This window comes from Camelus bactrianus, chromosome 2 (genome assembly GCF_048773025.1).
Source record: "Camelus bactrianus isolate YW-2024 breed Bactrian camel chromosome 2, ASM4877302v1, whole genome shotgun sequence".
NCBI lineage: Eukaryota > Metazoa > Chordata > Mammalia > Artiodactyla > Camelidae > Camelus > Camelus bactrianus.
Window position 1 is genome coordinate 85,838,259 of NC_133540.1, and position 23,894 is coordinate 85,862,152.

Sequence of the window (23,894 nt, forward strand, 5' to 3'; positions counted from 1 at the left end):
ACAACGTAAAAAAAAAGTCCCTTGCCACATATCAATACCGAAGAGTTGACTGTAGCCGCGTGACCCCGTTCTCCCCAGTGTGTTCTCACCCCATCCTTTTGAACACAGACCACAATACTATATTGGTTAAAATAAGATATTAATCAGGACTAAGAAATTCTTCTTCCGGTCACCCCTTGTTAAGTGCCGACAGTTCTACTGCACAGAATAAGGGAATGCTCCCAGGTGACACCTCAATTCTTTAATTTTTCGGACACTTGAGCTATTTCTTTTCCAGATCCAATTTGTAAAACAAAAGCCACTGTGAGCGAGGAGTCCCTTTTCCTAAGTCTAGTTTACCAAACTTGTGATCTCCATCAATGTTCTATAAAACTAAGGCTTGCCAGGATCATCTTTCTTGGTTCTATTTATTCTTTTACAAAAAAGCAGTTAAGTGCCAAGTCACTTACTGCCTGTTTTCTTGCCGGATTCAGAAGGTAGATTTAGGAACCCAGACTCCTCCCTCCACCTTATTGTGCATTGATTCATTTAACTCATGAATACTGACCACCAACCAAGTACCACCATCTTAATGTATATCGACATAACATAATAGGTATTTTTAATGAGTGCCAGCTCTGTACTAGCGCTGTGAAAAGCACTTTCATTACCTTCCTGTTAGATACTATCACTAACCCTATTTTACATGTGAGGAAACTGAGAGAGATTAAATAACTCATCCAAGGATTCCCATGCAGACAATCTAAATCCAGAACCCATGATCTTCTAACCACTGAAAGAAAGATAAAGTATTTGTTTCCAACATGAGTGTTCTGGACACTAAAGATGCTTGAGATAAGGGAGAAAGAGGCCAAAACAAAAAACAAACAAAAACAAGGAAAGGAACAACAAGAAGAAAACAAACAGTAGAAACAGAGAGTTTTCAACATCCATTAGATTCAATTTTCTATTCAAATATGCTGTCAGTACTGCTAAACTGACTCACTGTTTTTAGGCCCACGGAGGAAATGCAATAACAATAACAAGTAAGACAATGTATGTATTCAGACAGTTCTGAACATATGACTGACAAACAAGAAAAGGTATTCAATTCAAAGTAATTTCATCAGGTATGAAGTACCAGATCTAGAATTCTATGAGACTAGGGCAAAGAGAAACAATACAAGCTGTTAAGAGATCAGAACGAAAAAGATCCCTGTAGGCTCAAGAAATCCAGGCCCTTGAGAACTGTGAAAGTGAGTAGGATCTGAGTAGCTCCAGGAAAAGGCAGCCATTTCCCCAAACCGTGACTCCACCAGCACAAGGAGGAAAGTGGGCGTAAGCAAAGGCACGGTGAGCTTCCCAGCCTGGCCGGGGTGCAGCCGTCTGTCTGGTGAACTAGTGGGAGCTGAGGTTGAGAAGACTGCTGGGTTCCCATTTGTGTCAGGCCTTGTCCAAAAGGCAATGGAAAGTCACTGAAATACTTTGTTTGTACTGGAGAATGACAGGATTAAAGCAAAATTCGGGGAAAATAAATCAAAAGCAGCAGGCTGATGGATGGCAAACACGACAGAAGAAAACATAATTTAGGGGCTTTTCTTCATAATAACTATGCTACACACACACACACACACACACACACACACACACACACACACACACCCACACCCACCCCTTTCCAAAAGCATGTAGTGGGAGCTCCAGCTCTGGCTGGCCGGCTGACTGATTCAGGTTATGCCTGTCACCCAGAGCAACTAAAAACACCACCCACTATCCGGCAGGTGACCCCACGGAGCAAACCAACCCTTCTGGTCCATGCTCCCCACCTCCTCCCGCAGGAGCCCGAGAAGAAGATGGAAAAGTTTGGGGAGTAGTCCCCGGCTCACCAGAAGGGCAATTTTTCATTCCTCAGCCACTCTCAGGTGTTCAGAGAGGGAGGATGACATCCGGACAGTCCTCCGGCCACTCCTCCCTCAGGGCCGATTATGAAACTCTGGGCACTTTGTACCTCACCCCGCTAGTTAGTCCTCGGGCCCGAGGCCCCTCCCCAGACTTATAAAGGTCGCGGCGCGGGGCTGTCGACCTCACTTGCCTGGCAGGCGGGTTGTCGGACGGACGTGGCAGTCGAGTGGCCCCTCCGGCTCTGCTCAACGCGCCCCCAAGCCCGCGCCCAGCCCGCGTCCCGCAGACGCTCACCTCAGGAGACGATGATGGAGCCGGTCCGCGCCTGCCAGGTCCCCGCGCTGCTGCTCTGCCTGGGTGAGTCCCCCGCCCTTGCCCGCCGCTCAAGTGGGGACAGGCGGCCTGGAGGCAGCTGTCATCTCAATGCGGAGCTTCCCACCAGGCTCAGGCGTGCTCCACTTCACGCGGTGTCTCTTGTTAGGCAAATCAGTCTTTCCCTCCAGCAGGGGATGGAAGAGGGCTGGGGGGGGTGTCTGTGTTCAAAATGCTTTTCATTGATAAATCAACGTGCTATATATGTGATGAATGAATTCATAGAGCTCTGTATTTAGCGAAATAAAAAGTTGAAAAGGTTTGGGCTTTTCCTTTTGAAAATTTGCCAGTTCTAGAAATCCAAAGACCGAGAAGACGCGGTGGGGGCGGGAACCGACAAGACCCGCGCCAGTTAAAGACCTTTTGGAGAGAAATGCTTTTCCGTCTTGCGCTCAGTTTTCTAACTCAGGCCTGGTTAAGCTTCTGGGGGCGCTGGTGTGCGCCTGTGTCAGGTGTGCGCCGGTGTCGGCGGTGCTGAAGCTCCGGACAAGACGGAATGAAAAGGCTGTGTTTGCGTGTTTGCGTGCCGGGAGCGGGAGGGACGCGGGCAGGTCCCGGCGCTCCTCGCCGCCCGGGACCCCAAGGCCTGCCGCTTCCGGTTTCCCCCGCAGCCCCCGCCCCGGGAGGCCGGTCAGGCGCTCTTCACTTGCTGCTAATTACACCCTAGAGCTTGTAATGGCTGAGTGTACTTTAATGCCCGTCTTCTTATTTGAGATCATTTAGTTCTTGTGCATACGGGAAAAAAAAAAAAAAAGAAGAAGAAAAAAATCTTCATGTAACTTACCTGGTTTGAAAAAAAAATATTGCTAGTTCCTAAACTTCAAGCGGAATTTGGGGTTTGTATATGAAAGTTGTAATAAGGAAATAAAAGTTGCCAATCTCAAATTCTTTCTGGAATTGCGATGAGGCGAATTCCCCTAACTATCTGTGCAGGATGTGACAGTTAAATTATTATTTCGACATGCCTTATCTCAAGAGTTGGGAGACTTTATGAAATGCATACTATGCATAGTTGTAACTTACTCATCCAAGTTCAAGAACATAGGTGGAAACTGGATCTGTGGTTTCTACCAAACTTTGGTAAGAATGACTTGCTAGAATCTCAGTGTGGCTTTGCTATCTTTGTTTTGAAGTCCCTGTGAAAAGAATGAAATTACAAAGGTGACAGACTTCCTGGAGTTAGAAATCAACCTAGAGGTCAGAATGGCTTAGCACTTTTTTTTTTCCACCTGTAAGGTTGCTCTGAACAATGCAGGTATCTGTTCTGGGCCACTCATTGAATATTCTAATTTGAGACAGCAAGAGCCTATGAATAACCTGGTTACTACCCCTCTAGTGTATGTGTTGTGTGTGTTTTTGTTGTCATAAAAGTGCTTAAGTCCTTTATTGCATTACTTAATTATAGTTCACCTATTTCATCAGCCACCAAGCCCATTTCCAAATGAGCGAGGTCAGTTTCTGTTTTCCCAGTTTGTTTGGATATTTCTCTGCCACTAGGAAAGTTCCTGTTTGAATTTCCGTATCACATCTCTATACTCTACTGAGGTATGCAAGTCCAACAGTCTTATTCTAAGGCACATGGGAAAAAGGCAAAAACATCTGTTATTTCTGAAATTGCCATTTCCCGCCCCCCAAACAAAAAATTAACTAGAAATGCTTTTCCCAAATGTCTATCCTTCAAAAGAAGGAGGCATTTATTTTAGATTTTGGCAAACATTTTTTTATTATTTTTTGTGGACTTACCTTGATTTATGGCTGGAAAAACAAAATACAAACACCTTCACTTTCCTATTTTGCCTCAAACACATGCAGATTTAAATTGCTACACACTCCCACAATCATTTAGTTACTTTTATATTTTATAAATATTTGATATCAATGTTCTCACTTTATGTATTGGGAAACTCTGGCCCAGAGTCTCATAGAAAAGCAGCACTACAATGAAAAAGTTCACTTTTAGCTGGCACTTTTAGCTTACTCAACATTAAGTAAAAAGGTTGAGATACCTCAAACTAGATAACACATTTCTAAATAACACACAATTTTGGAGTTAAATTATCATTTTTCATCTTATGATTGTTCCAAAATGAAGATGAGAAATTATTATCTCAAGTTCTGCAATGAATGTTTAGGGGCTTTTGATCTATAAATCAAACATGTCCACTGATATCTGAATGGACTTTTGAACACGCTCCTGAATGACATCTCAATGACAATTCATCCCTACTTCATTGCCCAATGACAGAGAAGTGAGCAGAGTAAACATTCTTTCTTGAAAACTGAGGAGTATGGATGACAGTGAGACACTGGCTGGCCTCAGATCTTTTCTGTTGACCCCGAGAGTTTATAAGCTGCCCATGTTGTCACAACCAGAGGTGACACATCATAGGCTGAAAACTTGATGACAGGCCTCTCCAGGCTGGATTTTTGACCCAGGTTCCCTAGCTGCCTTCCACATCATCTTGCCATACGAGCAAGAGCAACTTAGGTAATTGGGGTGTGTGGCTCAGCACTGAGGCCCAAATACAGGAGTTGGGAACAGAACTAACAGTTACCAAATGCTTCCTGTGTGCCAGCCATGTCGTGTGTTAGGTGTTTTACAATATCATCTCAGTTACTTCTTAGAATAACTCTACGAGGTAGCTATGATTGGCCCAGTTTGACAAATGAAGAACCGAAGGCTCAGTGAAGTGAGATACCTGCAAGGACTTAGAGATAGCAAATGTCAAGGTCATTCTGGAGCAATGTGGAAGGAGCCGGAGGGTCTCAGAGTTACCAGGAATGTAGTAAAAATAACTGATTCTAATAGAGAAGTTCCAGAGTAGTCTGGCGTCTGCCCCAGGGCTTAGAACCTGTTATGGGGACCAGTATATGTGCAAAAATGGTATCTTTATGGTATCACTCAAAATCAGGCACAGAGAAGTTGTGACTGTTTCCTCAAACTCTGCTAAGAGATGTTGAATTTTTTACTTAACCTGTATTCAGCATTTTTAATCAACATAGTACCCTGGAAATTGACTTTTATTATGAAATAACCATTGACATCAGTTGATCAAGGCCTTTATTTCTGTGTTTTCCAAGATGTAAATTAAGTAAAACAATCAAAGAGAAGGACACCCATGTCCTTTTTGATTGACTGATTTCCTGTATCAATTTACAGTGTTACTGTGAATTGAACATACTGTATATGAAGGACCGAGTTGGAATCTACAGTACATTTCTATTACCAGTGAGAAAATAAACATACTTCCTTGGTTAAAAAAAAAAGAACAATAGTCACACAGTCACTTTGGAAAAAATGAATTTGAATGTCTTCTGTCCATTTTTGCCCAAGAAGCTTGCATTTTCTGGTTAATGATCACCCAGGAGATATAAATGTCATGTAAGAAATCCTCTTTAAAGAGACTGTAAATTAAGGTGTGGTTTTCTCATCTGTCAGTCCTCACTCTGAATACAGGCTTATGCAAATTGTCTAATTCATCTGGCTGTAACTGCTGTTAGGAGCATTCCTTCAGAAGACAATAGGAAGACTCCTCAAAGCTGTAATAGGAGAGCTCCTTAGGGAGGAGCACCGTGACACCCATCACCTTGGTATGACCGTCCTGGAACCTTTGAAAAAATGAAGTAATGAGACAGACTCAGTGTCCTCTGGCGATGCAGTTTATGTAAGACTGGATGTCTAGTTACAGGGCAAAAAAAGGTGCAGTGACATTCTAGGTTAAAGTAATGATTTAATTAACTAGGTTACTATTTATAATACACAAGACAACTTGATAATTCTCCAGGAAAAAAAAGTGTTAACCCTTAATCACTTAGACAAAAAATCCTGAATTTTAAATTTGAGGCATGAAAGTGAGTTAAATACAAATCTTTTTGAAAATCCTTACGAAAATCCTTACGATAAGAAGAGCCTTTCTTTCTCGATTATCGTGTACACACACACACACACACACATTCAGGTATGGCAAACTTTATAGTTTTGAGTCAAGGGACATAGTATATAGAACACAAGTTTCATACCCCAGTTCTTTTATTTCATACTTTCACAAAGGTTTATTCCTCTTTGAGCTTCAGTTTTCTCATCTGTAGAGAGGAGATCGTAATAACTATGTTGTCAGGTTATTGTATATGGATATTATAAATATGATAATATTAATTTTTTTTTAAAAAGACACTTTTAAAATTAGAGCTGTTAGCAGCAACAGCAAGTGCTTTTTTTTTTTTTTTTTTTTTTTTTAAGAAAAAGGCCTCGTTTGATCCTTATAATAACTTCCTTTTGCCGGGTAGGGTTTTGTTATCATTTCCATTTTACAAATGAGAAAACAGAATTCAAAAGAAGTGAATTACCCAGCATGTAAGGGCTGATTTTTGAATAGGCTGTATCCTCTACTGTGGATACTCCCAACTCACACTTCACTTTTGGTGAGAGTTCAACTCATCCTTTAAGACTGAAGAAAACTATTAAGCTTTCTCTAATACTCTCCTCCATCTTTCTGTCACCACTGGAAAATAAATGGGCAGTCTGCCTCCAGCCCTTTGCACCTCTCTGAGTCCTTCGGTCCTACTCTTCTTACGTCGCACTGTAAGTGTGTATCTGGCGGGTCTCTCTAAGTACTATACTTATCTTTTATCATTCACATTGTGACTGACTTATATTAATCACCCAATAAATGTTGTGGGGTGGATGATTAGAAAGTTACTTATTCCGAGTTCTCAGCACTATATTTTGACTTAACCAGCTGTTCTTTGAAAATGTGCTGGAGAGGCAAAATATTTTGATTAAGCAATAGTTTTTGAAAATTCAATTCTATCTAATAATAAAGTTGAATAATTTTTCTCCCTTATTTTTCCCATTTCTCTTAATGGAGTCTGTATTCACTGATGGTATGCCAAGAAAATTTAAGTATATCAGCACTCTGTGTGTGTGTGTGTGTGTGTGGGTGGGTGGGTGTGTGTGTGTGTGTGTGTGTGTCTATGTGTCTGTGTATGAGAGAGAGAGAGGGAGAGGCTGGGGCAGTGAAATGACTGAGTGATGGATAGTCAGTAAGAAAAAAAAAAGTATCGTTTTAGAAATGAAAGGAAACTTAGAGTAACCTGATCTAAATTCCATCTCCCGCTCTACTCCACCCTACTCATGGGTGCTGTTTTTAGAGATAAGGAAACCCAGCTGCAGAGGGATAAACTTAGTATCTGAGCTAGAACTAGATTCCGTATCTTACGGATCTAATGCAAGGTTTTTCAGCCTCGGGTCTATTTACATTGTGGACTGGATAATTCTTTGTTGTGGACTGTCTGATACACTGCAGGGTGTTTAGCAGAGACCCTGGCCGCTACCCACTAGATGTCAGGAGCACCCCCACCCCCGCCTCCCAGGCCAGTTATGACGATCAAAAATGTCTCCAGACATTGCTAAATGTCCCTGGCTGACAAAATTACACTAGGGTGGGAAGCACTAGCTAATGTGTTTTCCATTGCTATAACACATTGCCACTCATGATTCACAGTTTTAGTAATCAGTAATCAGTGATTTACCAAGGCAGAAAAAAATCGTATTAACGATAAGCTGGATGCAAATATAAAACCAATTCTAGTGTTAAAAAAACAAGTTAGCAATTTTTATTGCTGACTTCAGCACCATTGGTCCTGAACGATGATGAATATTATTCACGATCCAGTCACTCCTCCTTTCTTCAGTCATCGCATTGCTGACCACTCTGTGCCTCCTTTGATAACTCTGTTCTCTTGTCTCCCACGAGACTGAACTTCCTTTTTTCTCCAGTTTCCTTGGCCATTTCTATCCACTCCTTATCACATACTTCCCAAACTTTTATTATTTGCCATTCCATACTATTTCCCTTGGAACATTTAAATGACTCCTAGGCCTTTAAAGGTGGTATTTCGTCATATGACTTTCAAATAGACTCCATCGACTCCATTCTTATTCTTTTACTCAAGATCTGTCTTCCCAAGGGCCTCATAAATATACATAGAGGACATATGAGCTACAAACTCAAATCCCTTCACTCATTAAGTCCTCCCATCCTGTGGACTAGCTGCGAATGACACCACGAACCTTCCATCCTGGCTGTGTTATCTACTCTTCTAATGGCTCCACCTCCCTGGAGATTTTCTGGCCAGAAACTTGGCATCATCTGTGAATTCTCTCCTTCCCTCTCCCTGGTATCTGGCCCCACTAACTCTATTTAGAACAAGAACTCTCTCCTTTGCATCAGTTTTCCTTTCAGCATCTTGTTCAGTATCTTGCATCTAGAAAAATATCAGATATTTATTGAACAGATATTACTGAGACATGTAGTTACTAAAAGTAAGCAAAGGCTAAGCTGCGCCCTCCTTCTTCCCCATTTATTGAGTATGACTAAGCCCTTCCCACCCTCCTGTCATACTACAGGTGCATACATGCTTCTCATGGAAGCTGAAGTCTCCAGTGTTAACCAAAAAGTGTATTTTCACAAAGTAAAATTTCTCAGCAGCTTCCGTTGTGCTAGGAGCATTACATCGATTCTTTGGATGAAAAGCGATTCACTTTGAGGCTTTTAAAATCATCTTTTATGTACTCATTTTCTCTTTTTGTGTTTTGATGATCACTGATTAAAACTGTATCCTTATGCAAATTCATTTTTTGGCAATAGGCTTCTATATAAAAGAATGAATGATAAGATAGTAAATATGGTTTAAAAAATGTCATTAAGTCTTCAAACCCTTAGGATGCAATACGACCATAATGGGAAAAAAGTTAAATGGCAAACATTTATAATCCAAACTGCTGCTCCTTTAGGAGATTTTTATGTCAAAACAGTAAAGTAATAGAAATTTAAATTTCTGAATTGGATCAATAGGGGTAAGTGTGAGAAACAACATGGAAGGGAATAAAGATAGAAAAGGTTATAAAAAGATCCTACCATGTAACATTATCTTGAAGAAAAAAATATATATTTTCAATAGACAGTTTGAAGTAATACTCTAGACATGAATCTTTGGTTTTAGGGGCTGCAATTCCCATATTTAGAGCTCTTAGTCACAAAGTTCCAAAGCACCCAGATTAATATAAATTAAGTGTACAGTAGTTTTATACAGTAGCTGATGTGCTTTCTCCTGCCTTAGGAGGACATTTCCATTATGAATAAGACATACACCTTTAAATCCATGTTTAGGGCAAAGTAAACTATACTCTCATATTTTGACTCACTGATTCTTGATTTGAGTACCTTTAGCTACAGTATTGTACGATCACTAAACTGTATGAGCGCGTTGAAGTATGATTTAGAAATTACTACTGAAATTGAAGGGTTTGATTTAATGCCTATGAATTGAAAAATGCGGCCTATTAAATCTTTTCTTGACACTTGACAAGGGAGATCTTATGACTATATTTGAAACTCAAAATTAAAAGATTTATTTGTAACCCATTATTATGTCAACCTCTGGTTTCATCTCGTTATCCTGTTTTTAATCTCTTTTAATGAAGCTTAGTTATAAGGGTAACATTGAAAAACTGTAGGAAGAAAATGATTGATGGTAGAAGGCAAGGTTTACAATATACAGATACATATATATATATATAAAATGATATATATATATATATATATATATATATATTTGTCCACTAGTCTCTGAAAAATAGACTGTTACTAGAAAGAACTGACATTAGTTCTTTTCAGTGTCTGATGCGATAAAGAATTTGCAATTATTTTAACCAAGTGGGGCATGACTTTATCTAATAGTGGAATTTAATTTAAAACAAAAAGACATCTGGAAATGGTGACAGCATATTCACTCCTTGAAAGTACACAAGACCTAACAAGCCTGCTACGTTACAGACAAATCCTAAAATCACAGACTGCCGTGGAAGAAGGTAGAGAACTAACAGTCCGTGAGCACACAGGCAGGTGACCACAGCAGAAGTGTGAACAGAGCAGATTCTGCTGCCTGTTCGGGCTGGACAAATACTATGATTCATTATGAATTTGCTGTTCTGGTCTAAATATCCTAAAAGGTTGAATTGGGAAAATAAAGTGCATTCCTTTCATTCTGCAACCTGTCTCGTTTTATTTGAGATCATTTGTATTTGCTTGATTGTTATTCAGGAAAATCATTTTATCTCTGAGAACGTCAAGATTATTGCAGAATAGGTTTGGTCAGCCAGTCACCAAATCTCAGCCTCCTTCTAGATGGCCCCTCTGTGTGGCCATAAGGAAACAAGGACAAAAGAAACCATATGCAATGAAAAGGACGTTTTCTACATCTGTCACTCCTCCTGAATTTCAGGCAAGCACTTACTTAGTGCTCGGGGCCCACGACATTTAGTATCCCCCACTGGGGTGGTGGTACTCAGCCTCTCCCACACGTTGTCCCCGGTGTTGTGTAAGGTGTGGGCTCGGCCCTGACTCACAGAGTAGAGGTGATTTGTATCCTGTGAGTCATCGGCATCACTTCCTGCTGGCACAGTTGGCCATTTCACTGAAACAAATCCCTGAAAGGTGAAGGTAGACAGATGGACAGGAGCTTTAGACACCTGAAGCCCATTTGGAAATTTAACAGAAATAGTGGCCTCCAAAGGGACTTTTATTTTCATAACATTATTGAAATAGACGTTCTAACGGCCAGTTTTGAGTTTTCAGATCCTCTGCCCCATTATCATTTAGAACAGAATTCTGTGTCTTAGTTACCAATGTGGAGCTGGCCACCAGATCTGTTTACTGACCCTCTGGTATTTCAGAATCTTTAACATCATAGTGAATTATTTTCTTAGCAAGGACCCATGGTCAAGATCAAAAACTCAAATGTAGTATTTGCAGTTGAATTACAGAAAGATTATCATGGTCAAATGACAGTAATGTCATGAAAAGCTGAAAGATTAGTGGAATATATGGATATGACTTTAGCATCTATTCTTTCCCTGTATGACTTTAAAATAATGAGTTGTGATTTATAAGGGTGACAGGGTGGTAGATATCAAAATTCTCCATGGCTGGGCTGTTTCAGTCGCTTGATTACTTCCACTTACTCCTTTACTGTATTTTGCAACACTCAGGGGCAGAGATGAAGTTGAGGGAAGTTTGAGAACCACTCTTTTAAAGCAATAGAGCTGTGTAGATGGACACATGATTTAGAACCAATTTTGCTAGTTTGTTGGCTATGTACATCTGTTGGAAATATAGTCTAAACACTTTCATTTGATAGAAGCATCTAAAATTATTTATAATTTCCTCTGTAAAATACCCGGATGTTGGATTAATGTATCAAGTCTCACAGAAACCATCCTGAGTGATGGACTATGTCCAAGGGAGCGTCACAGGTTAGGCCAGCCCAGTTTTTGTAGAGGCACGCCCTGCCCTGAACATTCTTTAATTCATAAAAGCAAATATTTCACTTGTGGCCTGGCCAGCTGGGACACAGTTTCCAACAGTGGAAAAACTAACAATACTAAAAACCTTTGAGAAAAAAAAAAAAAAAAAGACTACAAAGCAACACCTTAAAGAAATTAGCTTAATTCTATAATAGTTGCAGTTGTAAGCAATTCTGAGCAGGAAAGACTAGGGTCTGATTTGTGCTAAGGATAAAGAAATGATTCTTTGCAGATAGAGAAATGTGCATTTGCACCACGGACCTGGATGGCCCTTTTGCAGTGGGAGAATTGGTAATATCTCCTCCCATCACTGAAGAAGCATGGAGGAGTAGGAGCATCATGGGTGTAAAAACACAGATCGAGAACTCTTCAGAAGTGAAAGTGCAGGTCAAAATTACATTGAGAAGTAGAACAAAATTGGCTTGGATGAGAATCTAGCTCATTCTTTCGAGAAGACTATGGGGACAAACTCACCTTTCTCCATCTTTGTTCAACTGACAGTGAAATCCAAACTTTAGCAATTTTTTTGTCATTTAAGAAAGATGATTTCCACCCCACCCCCACTCCGTAACAGCAATTGAAGTGTCACTTATATTGTAGGAGAAATATGGAGTGGGAAGGAGATAGTTCTAAACTTTTCAAAAGATACTTTCAAATCATTGAAAGGTTATGAGACGATGTCAAAAGATAGATTCCTAAGTTACTTTCTATGGTCACTAGATAATTGATCTTGGACAAGACATTTAATTTATCTGGGTTGAGGCTGTTTGGGGCTAATAACTGCTTCGCAGGATTGTTATAAGTGTCAAGTTTGAAACATAAGAAATCTCAAACTTTGATGCTCTTGTGTAATTTAGTTTTAAATTTTTGTTTTACCCAGAGAATGTGCAGTTTTCTTAACATATACATACCTCCTCTGTTGAGAAAAAATAAAATTCTTTATTACTTAGATTTAATTATCCTTTAAAGTATCAAATTACAGAGTGATTTATAACCTTGTTATAGACCAGCAGAGGGCACTACCCACATATACTGCTGCTGGATGTTGAGTGTCATGGAGCATTCATCAAGTCTCTGGTATGTTGAACGTTTCAGAAAAATATCATTTCACTTAATTCTCCCCAAAACTCTATAAAGTAGGGAAAATTAAGATCTGGAGAAGTTAATTAATTTATCCAAAGTTACATAGCCTGAGTTTTCTCCCAGGATTGCCTTTCCACCATGTTTTGTTGCCTCCTTATGGGGTTAAATAATCTGCTTCAATTACATTTATCCACGTTTGTTCCCTGTGATGTCCAAGCCCATTAGACTCTAGTATTATTGCCTGTTTCCAAATCTATAATGTGGCCCATTAAAGACATGGCTGTGTACTCTTGGGAAAGATACTTAAACTCTTTATGTCTCAGTTTTCTCATATGTCTAATGGGGAGAACAGTTGTGTCTTCTTCAAAGAGTGAGTGAGTGGATTAAATGGGACAATATTGGTAAGGAGGGTAGAACCATGCCTTCATGTAGTGCATGTTCAAGAAATGCTAACGGCTGCCAACTACCACCACCACCACCACCACCACCACCGATAATGTTTATTATACAGCGGTTACTCACAGAGCCTGGAAAGAGTGACTGAAGAGCAAATAGATGACTTTTAAGAAGAAGAGGCCAAACTCTCTTCAGTAAACATCCGTGCAATTAAAAGGATTCTTCTTATACTTTCTATGCAATTCAGAAACCACTTGAGTCATTCTGGTGCCTGTTTTCCAACATTTGTCTTTTCAGGGGAGACAGATGATGACAAGGCTTTGTTTAACCTCTTCCTGGGCTGACCGGATTCTAGGGGTGGATTCTAGGGCTCAGTGTGGTCCATCCAGCACGTGTGTTCATTCCCGTGTTAGATGAGATATGTTCTGACTTTAGATTACATTTTATTAATTAAAAGCTACTTTCATGTGGAATGCAAAGAGTAACTTAGGTGCTTAAAGGAACAACTAATTTATCTTAGGTTGAGAGTTCCGTTTTGTTGTTACCATACATAGAAGCTGATTTTTTAATTTGAAGGCTTCTTTTGTGATAGATTCTGGCTTGCAGCATTGCTCTGAACACGTCATGGGTCAAACAGTGGAAATTTTCCAATTTTCCAATTGCTAAGCTTCTTAAGAAATCAAACTTCAAAATCAGGTCTTTGAAAAGGTTACTGTGAAATATTTAGAGCAAGTCCAATCTATAACTCTGAATACAATGCCAGGGCTTTTACCCACAGACAGAGGAGCGAGGGATTCATTTATTTTCAATTATATGCCTATTTCCATGAATTATTTTCTTTTACGGTTTTGATGGGCCAAATTTATGATTTAATTAAAAGAACTTTATAAATACTGTAATTATGTAGAAATCTGATCAGGATTTCTTTCTTTGAAGCATTATTTATATATTTGATTTTCCTCCATAAATAGGTTTCCACCTTCTACAAGCAGTGCTCAGTACAACAGTGATTCCTTCATGTATCCCAGGAGAGTCCAAAGATAACTGCACAGCTTTAGGTAAGCCCAGATTTGTCGGTGTTGCATCAAAGAATTACACGTTCTTAGCAGAAATGTAAACTCAAAGACTATAAATACATGATAGCGGGGAAAAAAGGAGGGGATAACAGAAGAATTGTTAAAACGTCCCCCCTCCAACGAACTAGTGATCTGAAAAAATTATATAAAGGAATAACCAGAGGCAGAAGGACTGAACTTCTAGTTATATATAAAGATTTGATTTTAAAGAGGTAAGGAACAAAGAAAATCAGCACTCTCTAGAGGTTTGGTCTTCCTCCCTTCCTTTTTTTGGTTGTTTAAACAAGAGTATTACATTCAAGATGCTTTGTTCAAGATGCTTTGTGTGACTGTTTCACAAGCATATTTCACATTTTAATATCTAAAACATTCTAAATTGAATTTTATGTGTAGTTTGCAACATTATTCTAAAGAGGCTCCTGCTTTTATTGCTGTATTTATGTAGCCAAGGCGTTTGTAACTCACGTCAGGTCTCATCTTTAGAGATGTTGAGAGACTTTGATTGATTTCCCAAACCTCAAAAGATTGGGAATGCACACAGAGATAAGCTTTGCTGGCTTAAAACCCACTATAGAATTAAGCTTTCTTAAATTAATTAATGGATTCAGCCTGCCATTGCTTTTGGAGTAATGTCAGGATTATTTTGAGATTTGAAAAAATCACCCTGACTTTGTCTGGATAAGTGAATAACTGTGATTTTTGTGTATATGTCTTAAACTTACCTTTTCGATCCTTAAAGGTTGTCTTTTGGGAATTATATCCCCAGGTTTTATATTGTTTTGTTTAGTCTGTTGGACAGTTTTTAGGGGGTCAGATGTGTGTTTATTGGTAATCACAGTGACTTCCTAGTCCTGAAAATACCTGACTGGCTTTGTTATAGCAGCTCAGTGGTTACTATTATGAAAGGGTTATTACTACTTTAAAGAAAGCAACACTGCTGGTGGGAATGCACTTTGGTGCAGCCATTGTGGAAAACAGTATGGAGATTCCTCAAAAGACTAGGAATAGACTTACCGTATGACCCAGGAATCCCACTCCTGGGCATATATCCAGAAGGAACCCTACTTCAAAATGACACCTGCACCCCAATGTTCATAGCAGCACTATTTACAATAGCCAAGACATGGAAACAGCCTAAATGTCCATCAACAGATGACTGGATAAAGAAGATGTGATGTATTTATACAATGGAATACTATTTAGCCATAAAAACCAACAACACAACACCATTTGCAGCAACATGGATGTCCCTGGAGAATGTCATTCTAAGTGAAGTAAGCCAGAAAGAGAAAGAAAAATACTATATGAGATCGCTCATATGTGGAATCTAAAAAAAAACCAAAACATAAATGCAAAACAGAAATAGACTCATAGACATAGAATACAAACTTGTGGTTGCCAAGGGGGTGGAGGGTGGGAAGGGACAGACTAGGATTTCAAAATGTAGAATAGATAAACAAGATTATACTGCATAGCACAGGGAAATATATACAAGATCTGTGGTAGCTCACAGCGAAAAAAAATGTGACAATGAATATATGTATGTTCATGTATAACTGAAAAATTGTGCTCTACACTGGAATTTGACACAACATTGTAAAATGACTATAACTAAATTAAAAAAAATAAAAATAAAAATAAAAAATGACCTATCAAAAGAGCTGGTAAGTGCATCAGGATATGTTTCAAGAACATTTGTTAATGAAATTCATAATCAGAATAGTAAAAACATATAATGAAACTATTACTATTACTGTAATTTTTTTCTTCACATTAAATAAATTTATATATATTCATATAAAAAAAAAGAAAGCAACAGAACTTACTTAACTTTCCATTTCTTTTACAGTTCAGACAGAGGACAATCCACGTGTGGCTCAGGTGTCAATCACAAAATGTAGCTCTGATATGAATGGCTACTGTTTGCATGGACAGTGCATCTACCTGGTAGACATGAGTGAAAATTACTGCAGGTAATATGCCAAATACAAACAAACAGAAGCAATTTTTAAAAAACCTATATTTCTCTATTTTTTTTTAAGTTACTCTATTATTTTCATGGGCTGCAACTTATATGTACTATTGGCATGCCGTTTATATGTACTATTAAAAACTTTATTAAGTGATTTTTTTTTTAAACTAGGGAACAAATAGTAGAACCAACAGTAATTATCAAATTGTACAGATTCTTTGGGGGTGCAGAATGGGGAGGGCTTCCGGTGCCTTCCTCTCACACTTGCCACAGTAGCAGCTCAGCTTTTAATCTTTTCTCTGGACTTATGTGCCAGCCACTGTTATAAGAATTGATTCCACTGATTTATACGAAAAGCACCTCAAACCTACAAAACTTAAAAGGCACCGTTTTCAGCCACCTCAGCAGCTGAATCAGACTATCGTTTTAATACCACAACTGAGCTTGAGGGCTATGTGGGGCTCTTTTATCAAAGCTGGCCCAGGTTTAAGGTCAGCCTTTGAATTCATCTTTACAACTTTTGGCAAACCTTGCATGATAGTGTGAGATTAGCTCTTAGCTCTTACCAAACTAATTCAGAACCTTGATTTCTTTTTTAAATAACTGATCTTTCTGTGCATTTTCCTTTAGGTGTGAAGTGGGTTACACCGGTGTCCGATGCGAACACTTCTTTTTAACCGTCCAACAACCTCTGAGCAAAGAATATGTGGCTTTGAGTGTGATTCTTGTTATCTTGTTCCTCGTCTTAGTCGCTGGTTCCATATATTATTTCTGCAGATGGTAAGCCAGCATTTTCTTTTTTTTTTTTTAACGTTCTACTTTTGTAAATTACACTTATACAATACATTACAAATTTGATAAAAATATGGCAAAGCATTATTTAGTGGGGTAAGACAGACTCTGCACTGATGATATTTGTAAAGAAGTTTTAGCAGCCGAATGTCTGGATTTGACTATATTATTGGCTCTGTTATTTATTATCTCTGTGACTTTATGCAAGTCAAACTGGGAGAATCAATTCCTTTCTCTACAAAATACAGATGGAAATCCTTATCCTTAATGACAGAACTGCTTTCAGTATTGAATATAACACATGTGAAAGTAAACTGTAAGGCACCATGCCAATGTTAAACTTAGTCACTTGTATTTAATTTAGTAGGTCAAATTTTGTATTTCATAAAACACGTTTTATAAATCAATAACCCCGAGGCTTAAGATTTTGAAATTTAAGGCAGACTAGTAGAAATGAGTTTCCAGGTAATTATAAAAGTTTAATTTTAAAAACTGGTTTGTGTCAGTCCCCAGAACCTCCATCTTCATCACTCCATCTTCAGGTACAATATTGTACTGACATATGCTGATAACTGATAGAATATAGAGTGGGCACTGAAATACCGACAGTCCATCGGATTGTCAGTTTTTTAGGATTAGGACCAGGATTTGGGAACAGTGTGACTTAATTAATAATAACTGCCTGTAAAATGTCTCCATGAAATCCTTCTTATTTTGGAACTGACACAAATGTTTTAGGGTAGGTTTGAGTGAATTTTATTTTATTTTTTGCTGAAAGTAATGCACCTTTACTTTGAAAGCCTGAAAGTGTGCTGTTACTACAAGATTAAATTTATTTTGCCCATGTTTGATTCTAAGTATTCATCAAATGATAATGCCTTTTTAAATTAGTTATAGTCACAGAACTGCATATTATCAAAACTGAAATACACTTGAAAGGTCTTTGATTACAATCCTTTTCTTTATAAAGGGGGGAAAATAAGACCCAGAGAGGTCAATTTGTATGGTCCAGCTCATTTAGCTGATAAGTGGCAGAACTGAGCCTAAATAAAAACTTTCTAATCTTATTCTTCTATGAAGCAAAAACATTATGCAGTTTCCTCAGGGCTACAAGCTTTATCTCCAAAATGGGTAGAAAATGAACTCAGAATATTAGGAAGATAGCTTTAATGATTGAGTAAATGAAGATTCTGAATCATGATAAATATATGAATCCTAGATGGAAGAACTTGGCTAGGTTATGTAACCCATTTTTACTTCACTTTCTTTGTCTGTAAAATGAAGATGATAATGATAAATGTGAGGATAAAATAAATAATGACCATAAAGCACTTGGAACATTGTCAGTCACCTAATGAGTGACATCATTGTGATGGGTAGAATGTAATAATGTAGTGTGATATTCAGAATATGTGTACTTTAATAATATAGGAAAGAAGGAAGGAAGGAAAGGAAAGGAAGGAAGGAAAGAAGGAAGGAAGGAAGAAAAGAAATGAAGGAAGGAAGAAAGAATGAAAGAAAGAAAGAAAGAGAAGGGAAGACAGAAAAAGAAAAAAAGCTAAAACAGCCGAGGATTTAATGTGGTCACACGCTTTCCTGAAATTTTACAATTTCATCATCTAATGTGAAAGCCTCTGAGAAGTCCTTTAACTGCATTTCACCATTTCCTCCCAAAATTGTTTGTCCATAAATACTAACCCCTCCTCCCCTCTTTTTCTCTCGTGTCCAGCCTAAACCTATTCACCTCTGTCATTTTGGAAACGCTATGCTAATGTACCTTTCGAGTGCATATATTTGTTTCGTTAACATACTTTGTTCTTATTACGGTGAACTACAGTGCTAACAGCTTCATTTCTGAATATTTCTAGTTATAGAAATCGAAAAGGCAAAGAACCAAAGAAGGAATATGAAAGAGTGACCTCAGGGGACCCGACGTTGCCACAAGTCTGAATGGTGCCATTAAGCTTCTGAGCAGGGATGCACTGCATGGCTAATTATGTTAATATTCCTATTTTATTAATAATATTTATGTGGGGTCATGTGTTAAGTCAACAATGATGTATTTTTAATATACTAAGAAAAGTTTTTATTTTTGTTTTATTTTTGACAGACTATTTGCTAATGTATAATGTATACACAATATTTAATGTAGAAAGAAAATGGTTATTTTTGTAAAAAAAAGTTATTTCCTGGGCTAAATGCTTTACTGAAAGCTTCAAAGCATATTTACTGGCTGCGTAAAACTCAGGAGAAGGTGATGCCCCGTTCATTGTTAAGAAGTATCAGCAAATGACAGATTTCTGTAAGCCTAGATATACGGTCAAATCAATTTAATAAGTATATTTTTCTGCTCCTCAAATCAATGATAATTGTTTTGACTATATCATAGTTTGATGTAAAAGTTGGCACCACTGGGGCATGTATTAAAACGGTAATGCTGTGGGAACTGGGGAGAAGCAAATATAGATCGTGTGCTACATGCTACACACTGGAAACAAACTAAACCCAGGAGGCTATCCCCCCTCCACCTGTATCTTTAGCTGTAACTCGCTCTTTATTCACCTGGAGGGAAAGTGGACAGTTCTCTATTCTAACCCACAACTCCTAAGATGCTCGTCAACCATGTAGCAGATTCTCCATAAGAAAATGGACTGGGAACATTATTTTATACCATCTTTTATGTAAATAGTATTTTATAGCTTCACAGTTTGTTTTTTTTTTTTTAGTACAGCATTTATGTGAGGTAACTGTTGCTCATGAGACAAAAAAATAATTCACACATGAAGCCAAAATCCATGCTTCTGTTTAAGACTATTTCTACAGGGACTTTGCTGAAGAATTCTAAGATTAAATCATAGTCCAAGATCTGATGGACTGATATTATTTTAATTATTATTTTAAGCACTGTAAGACAGTAGTACTATATATTGTCTAAAGTTGGAAATACAGTTATTTCATTTTCTATTCAAGAGAGTTTAAACTTAAAACAATGCAGTAAGTAAAATGATATATTTAAAATTACATCCTGATCAAAGAAGTGGGGAAAATACGAAAAATATCCTAGTGTATTTTTCCAAATGAATACATTCATTTGAAAACTTTTAAAATGTGGAGACTTAACCACACCTTCCTATGGAGGCTGAGATGAAACCAGGGTCCTGTTGTTTGTCTTTTATTTTTTTGAAAGAGACTAAGATTTCTCCTATGCTTTGAGCCCATGGTCTCAGTGAGTTCATAAGGGTACTTGGCACAACCACATAAGGAGGCACAGCTGTCACCACCTGCAGTCTCCTGGGAGACTGTGTTATTGAATGCTGGACCTTTGGGGACAATGTTTCAGGATCCCATACCTGGTCAGGGAGGATCTCTTCTTTCACCTTTTTCCTTGGAATATGCTAGGGCAACAAAGAGGAAATAAGTGATGGCTGACTTCTGAAGTGCCAGGTGCCAGGATTTGCCTCCATACGTATTCCTGCCTTATATACCCTGGTGCATTCATGTGACTGTCATCCAAAGTCCTGGGTCTGGCCCTCACTGTGAGGAGAACAAACAGATAAAACCATCATTTGTTGCTCTATCAACAATATATAAAACTTAAAAACAAGATAAAGAGAAATTAAATAAAATTCAGTAAGATCTAAAAGGATTTTTCTGTTTCTCACTAATACAGCTTAAATCCTGCACACACTTATTGACGTCTACTGCATGTAAAGGAGGTTTGCTTATTTTGAGTAATTTTGATTGCGTCAAAGAAAATTTCTTGACGAACCAAGAATTTAACTACAATCTATTTATTTTATTACAAAAAGAGAGTCATACTGGTTTATCTTAAGCATCTCAGTTCATACTACGTAATTAATTTTAAGTAGTATTTTGGGGTGTTTTTTAACCCTTCTTTAAGAATGCTTAAAAAACTAACCCCTGCAAAAGTTAAATTTTTTCTTATAAACGCATATTAAATGATAAAAAGGTTTGACACAGATCTCTTTAATGGATGAAAAAAAAATCATTGTGTTAATGAGGACAATGTTGAGCAAACTTGAAAAATGATTGCTATCAGCTCATGTTTCCTACAAACAGTGGAAAAATTTTGGCTTACATTTAGTCTCTCTTCCTTATTCTACATATTTCTCACTATATGTATTTGCAGAAGGCGCCATGAGAACAAATGCAAATCCAATGCATAAATGCATAATTTGTGGCTTTCCACCGAGGCCACACAGTAACCCAGCTGACGTACTCTATAACCAGAGACATAAAGTTCTATGATTGGTACAAGATTCAACCTCACAGTTAAAATTTGTGTAATATATTAAATATTAAAAATACAATCAAATGCTACTGTTCTTTTGGACATTCTTTTACTCTTATATTTGCCAAAGTCAAAGCAAGTGGAGAAATAGTGCACTAGTATGACAGATTTTTATTTTTGAGTCTGAGAAGAGAGTTAACTAAATTCAACTGCCATGAGATAACAAATTAATCAATTTTTATGTAGCAAATACATACTAGTTTCTAATTTCTGTTGAATTTAATAGCATAGTTTTTAAAAACTCTTGTCTGACCCACCTTGCCATTTTTGCTGCAATATTCATTCTGTAGACATTTAGGGGAAAATGTGTTTAATTGGCTGCCCAATATTTCGATATTTTCTAATTTTTTTCTACTCTTATTCATCTGGGCAAAGGGGGAGTAACAATTTGTATGAGCAGTGTTGCTGGAATACAGTTTAATCTTTTAACTGAAGAATAAATTTATCCAAAATATATGTTATTCAAATTGGATGATATTAAATGTAAGACAGTGAATTTCTCACTGCTTTCTTTGCACTCTGTAATTGCACTTTTCAAGTCTGAAGAGCCATTTTGGTATACAGCTTATATTAAAGATGCTATGGAACATAAAGTTGTATTGCATACAGTTTAAAGTAACTTATTTGACAGTGAATTTTATGAGAGTACTGAATTGTATCAATTTGTTTGTGTTCGATATCAGCTTTGATAATTGTGTACCTTAAGATATTGAAGGAGAATATAGATACTTATAATATATTATTAATTTTTATTTATTTTTGTTGGAAACTGGAAAAAAAACACAATTGAAAAATAAAAATGCATTAAACACCTTGCATTAAAAATGTCACTGATAAATATGGTCTCTTTTTTTTTTTTTTCTTTTTTCCATATTACATTAAAGGATTTCAAAGCAGTGACAGGTCTACAATATGTTTAAATATAAAGACATATGGCTTTAGTTTCAGAAAGCATTATATAAATTTATCATATTTTGTAGCCTACCATAGTGATGAATTTCTTTGAAATATAAGGAACTACATTAATCATGTAGGGGTTAGTATTTTTTAGAAGAATATTTTAAAGGGTATTTTTTAAAAGTATTTCTAAAATGAATAGCTGTCCCACAGAGAAATAACTTTTGAAAGGACGCATCAGCCAGAAGAATGTCCTGTGATTCCCTCAGCATCTGCCAACCAAGAGGCTTGGCTTTCCCAAGCCTTCAGAACAGGAAACGGTCCTCTGAACCTCTGTCAGAGCAATGGCTTCCGAGGTTCGTGCTTCAACAATCTGTAGGGTGCTATGCCCGTTTATTAGTTCCCTGGTCCACTTCATTAGCCTGTGGGTAGCGCAGGGAGGCAGAGCCATGACCATTTTCTGTGGAGGTAAACTAATTTGTCCAGGGTCACAGTGGTAGTAAGAGATGAACCTGGCATGAGAAACAAGGTCTTCCCATCCCCAGTTCTACCACAGCTCTGGCCATGTCAGAGGCAGCAGAACAAACCATCATGAGGAATTAGTCTGAGATTTAGTTTAGAATTTTGTGGGGAAGAAACAGAAATTCTTGTAAAATGAAATTCTTGGGATCTCACAGAACCATCAGATTGACTCTGTTCCATGTCTGAGAACCCAAAGGGTTAATTAAGAAAAAAACGTCTTAAAACACTTTAGCCTCTTGGCTTCCAGGATGCCACACTCATCTGGTTTTTCACCTGTTTTCAGTTGCATGCTGGATCTTCCTTAATATCTTCCATTCCCACCCCTGATTTGTAAATGCTAGAGGGCCCCCAGATCTCAGTCTTGGAAATTTTGTGCTCTACAGCCACTGTCTATTCCACACAGTCTTATGCCTTTAATTGTCATCAGTATACTGATCAGTCCTAGCCTTAATGTTTTTCCTGAGTCCCAAATTCATTATCCATCTACCCATCTAATATCTCCACTTGGATAGCCACTGGACATTAAAAGGTAACATGTTCAAAAACTTTTATTCCCCTCAAAATGTGTTCCTTCTACAACGTTCCCACTCAGTTAAATTCAACTTCATCCTTCTTGTATCTCAAGGCCAAAAACCTGGTCTTCTGGAAGGTGCTGAAATGGCTCACTTTCAAGAGATTTCAGAGAGGATTTACCTTAAACTTTTTACAACAACAATGGAATCAGTCATTTTGAATACATTATGCAGAAAGAAAAAAAAAATCCAGAAAACCAGAGTTAGATAGGATATTGCAATTTTTAAAGAAGAGGATATTGTAGGCACTGAATTTCACTTTGGTCAATTCTAGAACATCTCTCTCCCTAAATGGTCACAAGATATTATAAAACATAAGTGCTGTTTAATAGCCTCCACCATGGATTCATAAAGAGGGAGACATAAAACATGAATCTTAAAAAAAAAATCCTCTCTGGTAACCAGCTAATGGTAACTGCCATCATATAAAACCAAACACAGGTACTACATTCATTTTATCTGAATTCAAAGAAATATTTGGAGAAAGTCACCCAAAAATTCCCCATAAGCCTCCAGTGCCATGCACCTAACAAGAAAATAAGCATGGGCTGGGCTAGTTTAATGCAGGTTTTGTTAATCGACCCATCACATGCCAACACCTTAATGTTACCCAGTGCCAACACCTTGATTTTAGCCCAGGGAAGCCTCTGTC

At 37.8% G+C, this 23,894-nt stretch overlaps 1 protein-coding gene across 2 annotated transcripts; it reads left to right on the forward strand.

The window, feature by feature from the left end:
• Window positions 1–2,059: 2,059 nt before the first annotated feature.
• On the forward strand, window positions 2,060–22,089 carry EREG (epiregulin). Of its 2 annotated transcripts, none has more exons than XM_074345137.1 (5): window positions 2,060–2,238; window positions 14,071–14,157; window positions 16,025–16,148; window positions 16,778–16,927; window positions 18,371–18,801. In XM_074345137.1, exons 1-5 carry the CDS (start codon window positions 2,187–2,189, stop codon window positions 18,516–18,518), a joined length of 561 nt encoding a protein of 186 aa, XP_074201238.1. In that variant the 5' UTR covers window positions 2,060–2,186; the 3' UTR covers window positions 18,519–18,801. The 2 variants fall into 2 exon arrangements, with proteins under 2 accessions (XP_074201238.1, XP_010967709.2); XM_010969407.3 differs by lacking the exon at window positions 18,371–18,801 and adding an exon at window positions 18,808–22,089 and having other exon boundaries at window positions 2,063–2,238.
• The last annotated feature ends 1,805 nt before the right edge of the window (window positions 22,090–23,894 follow it).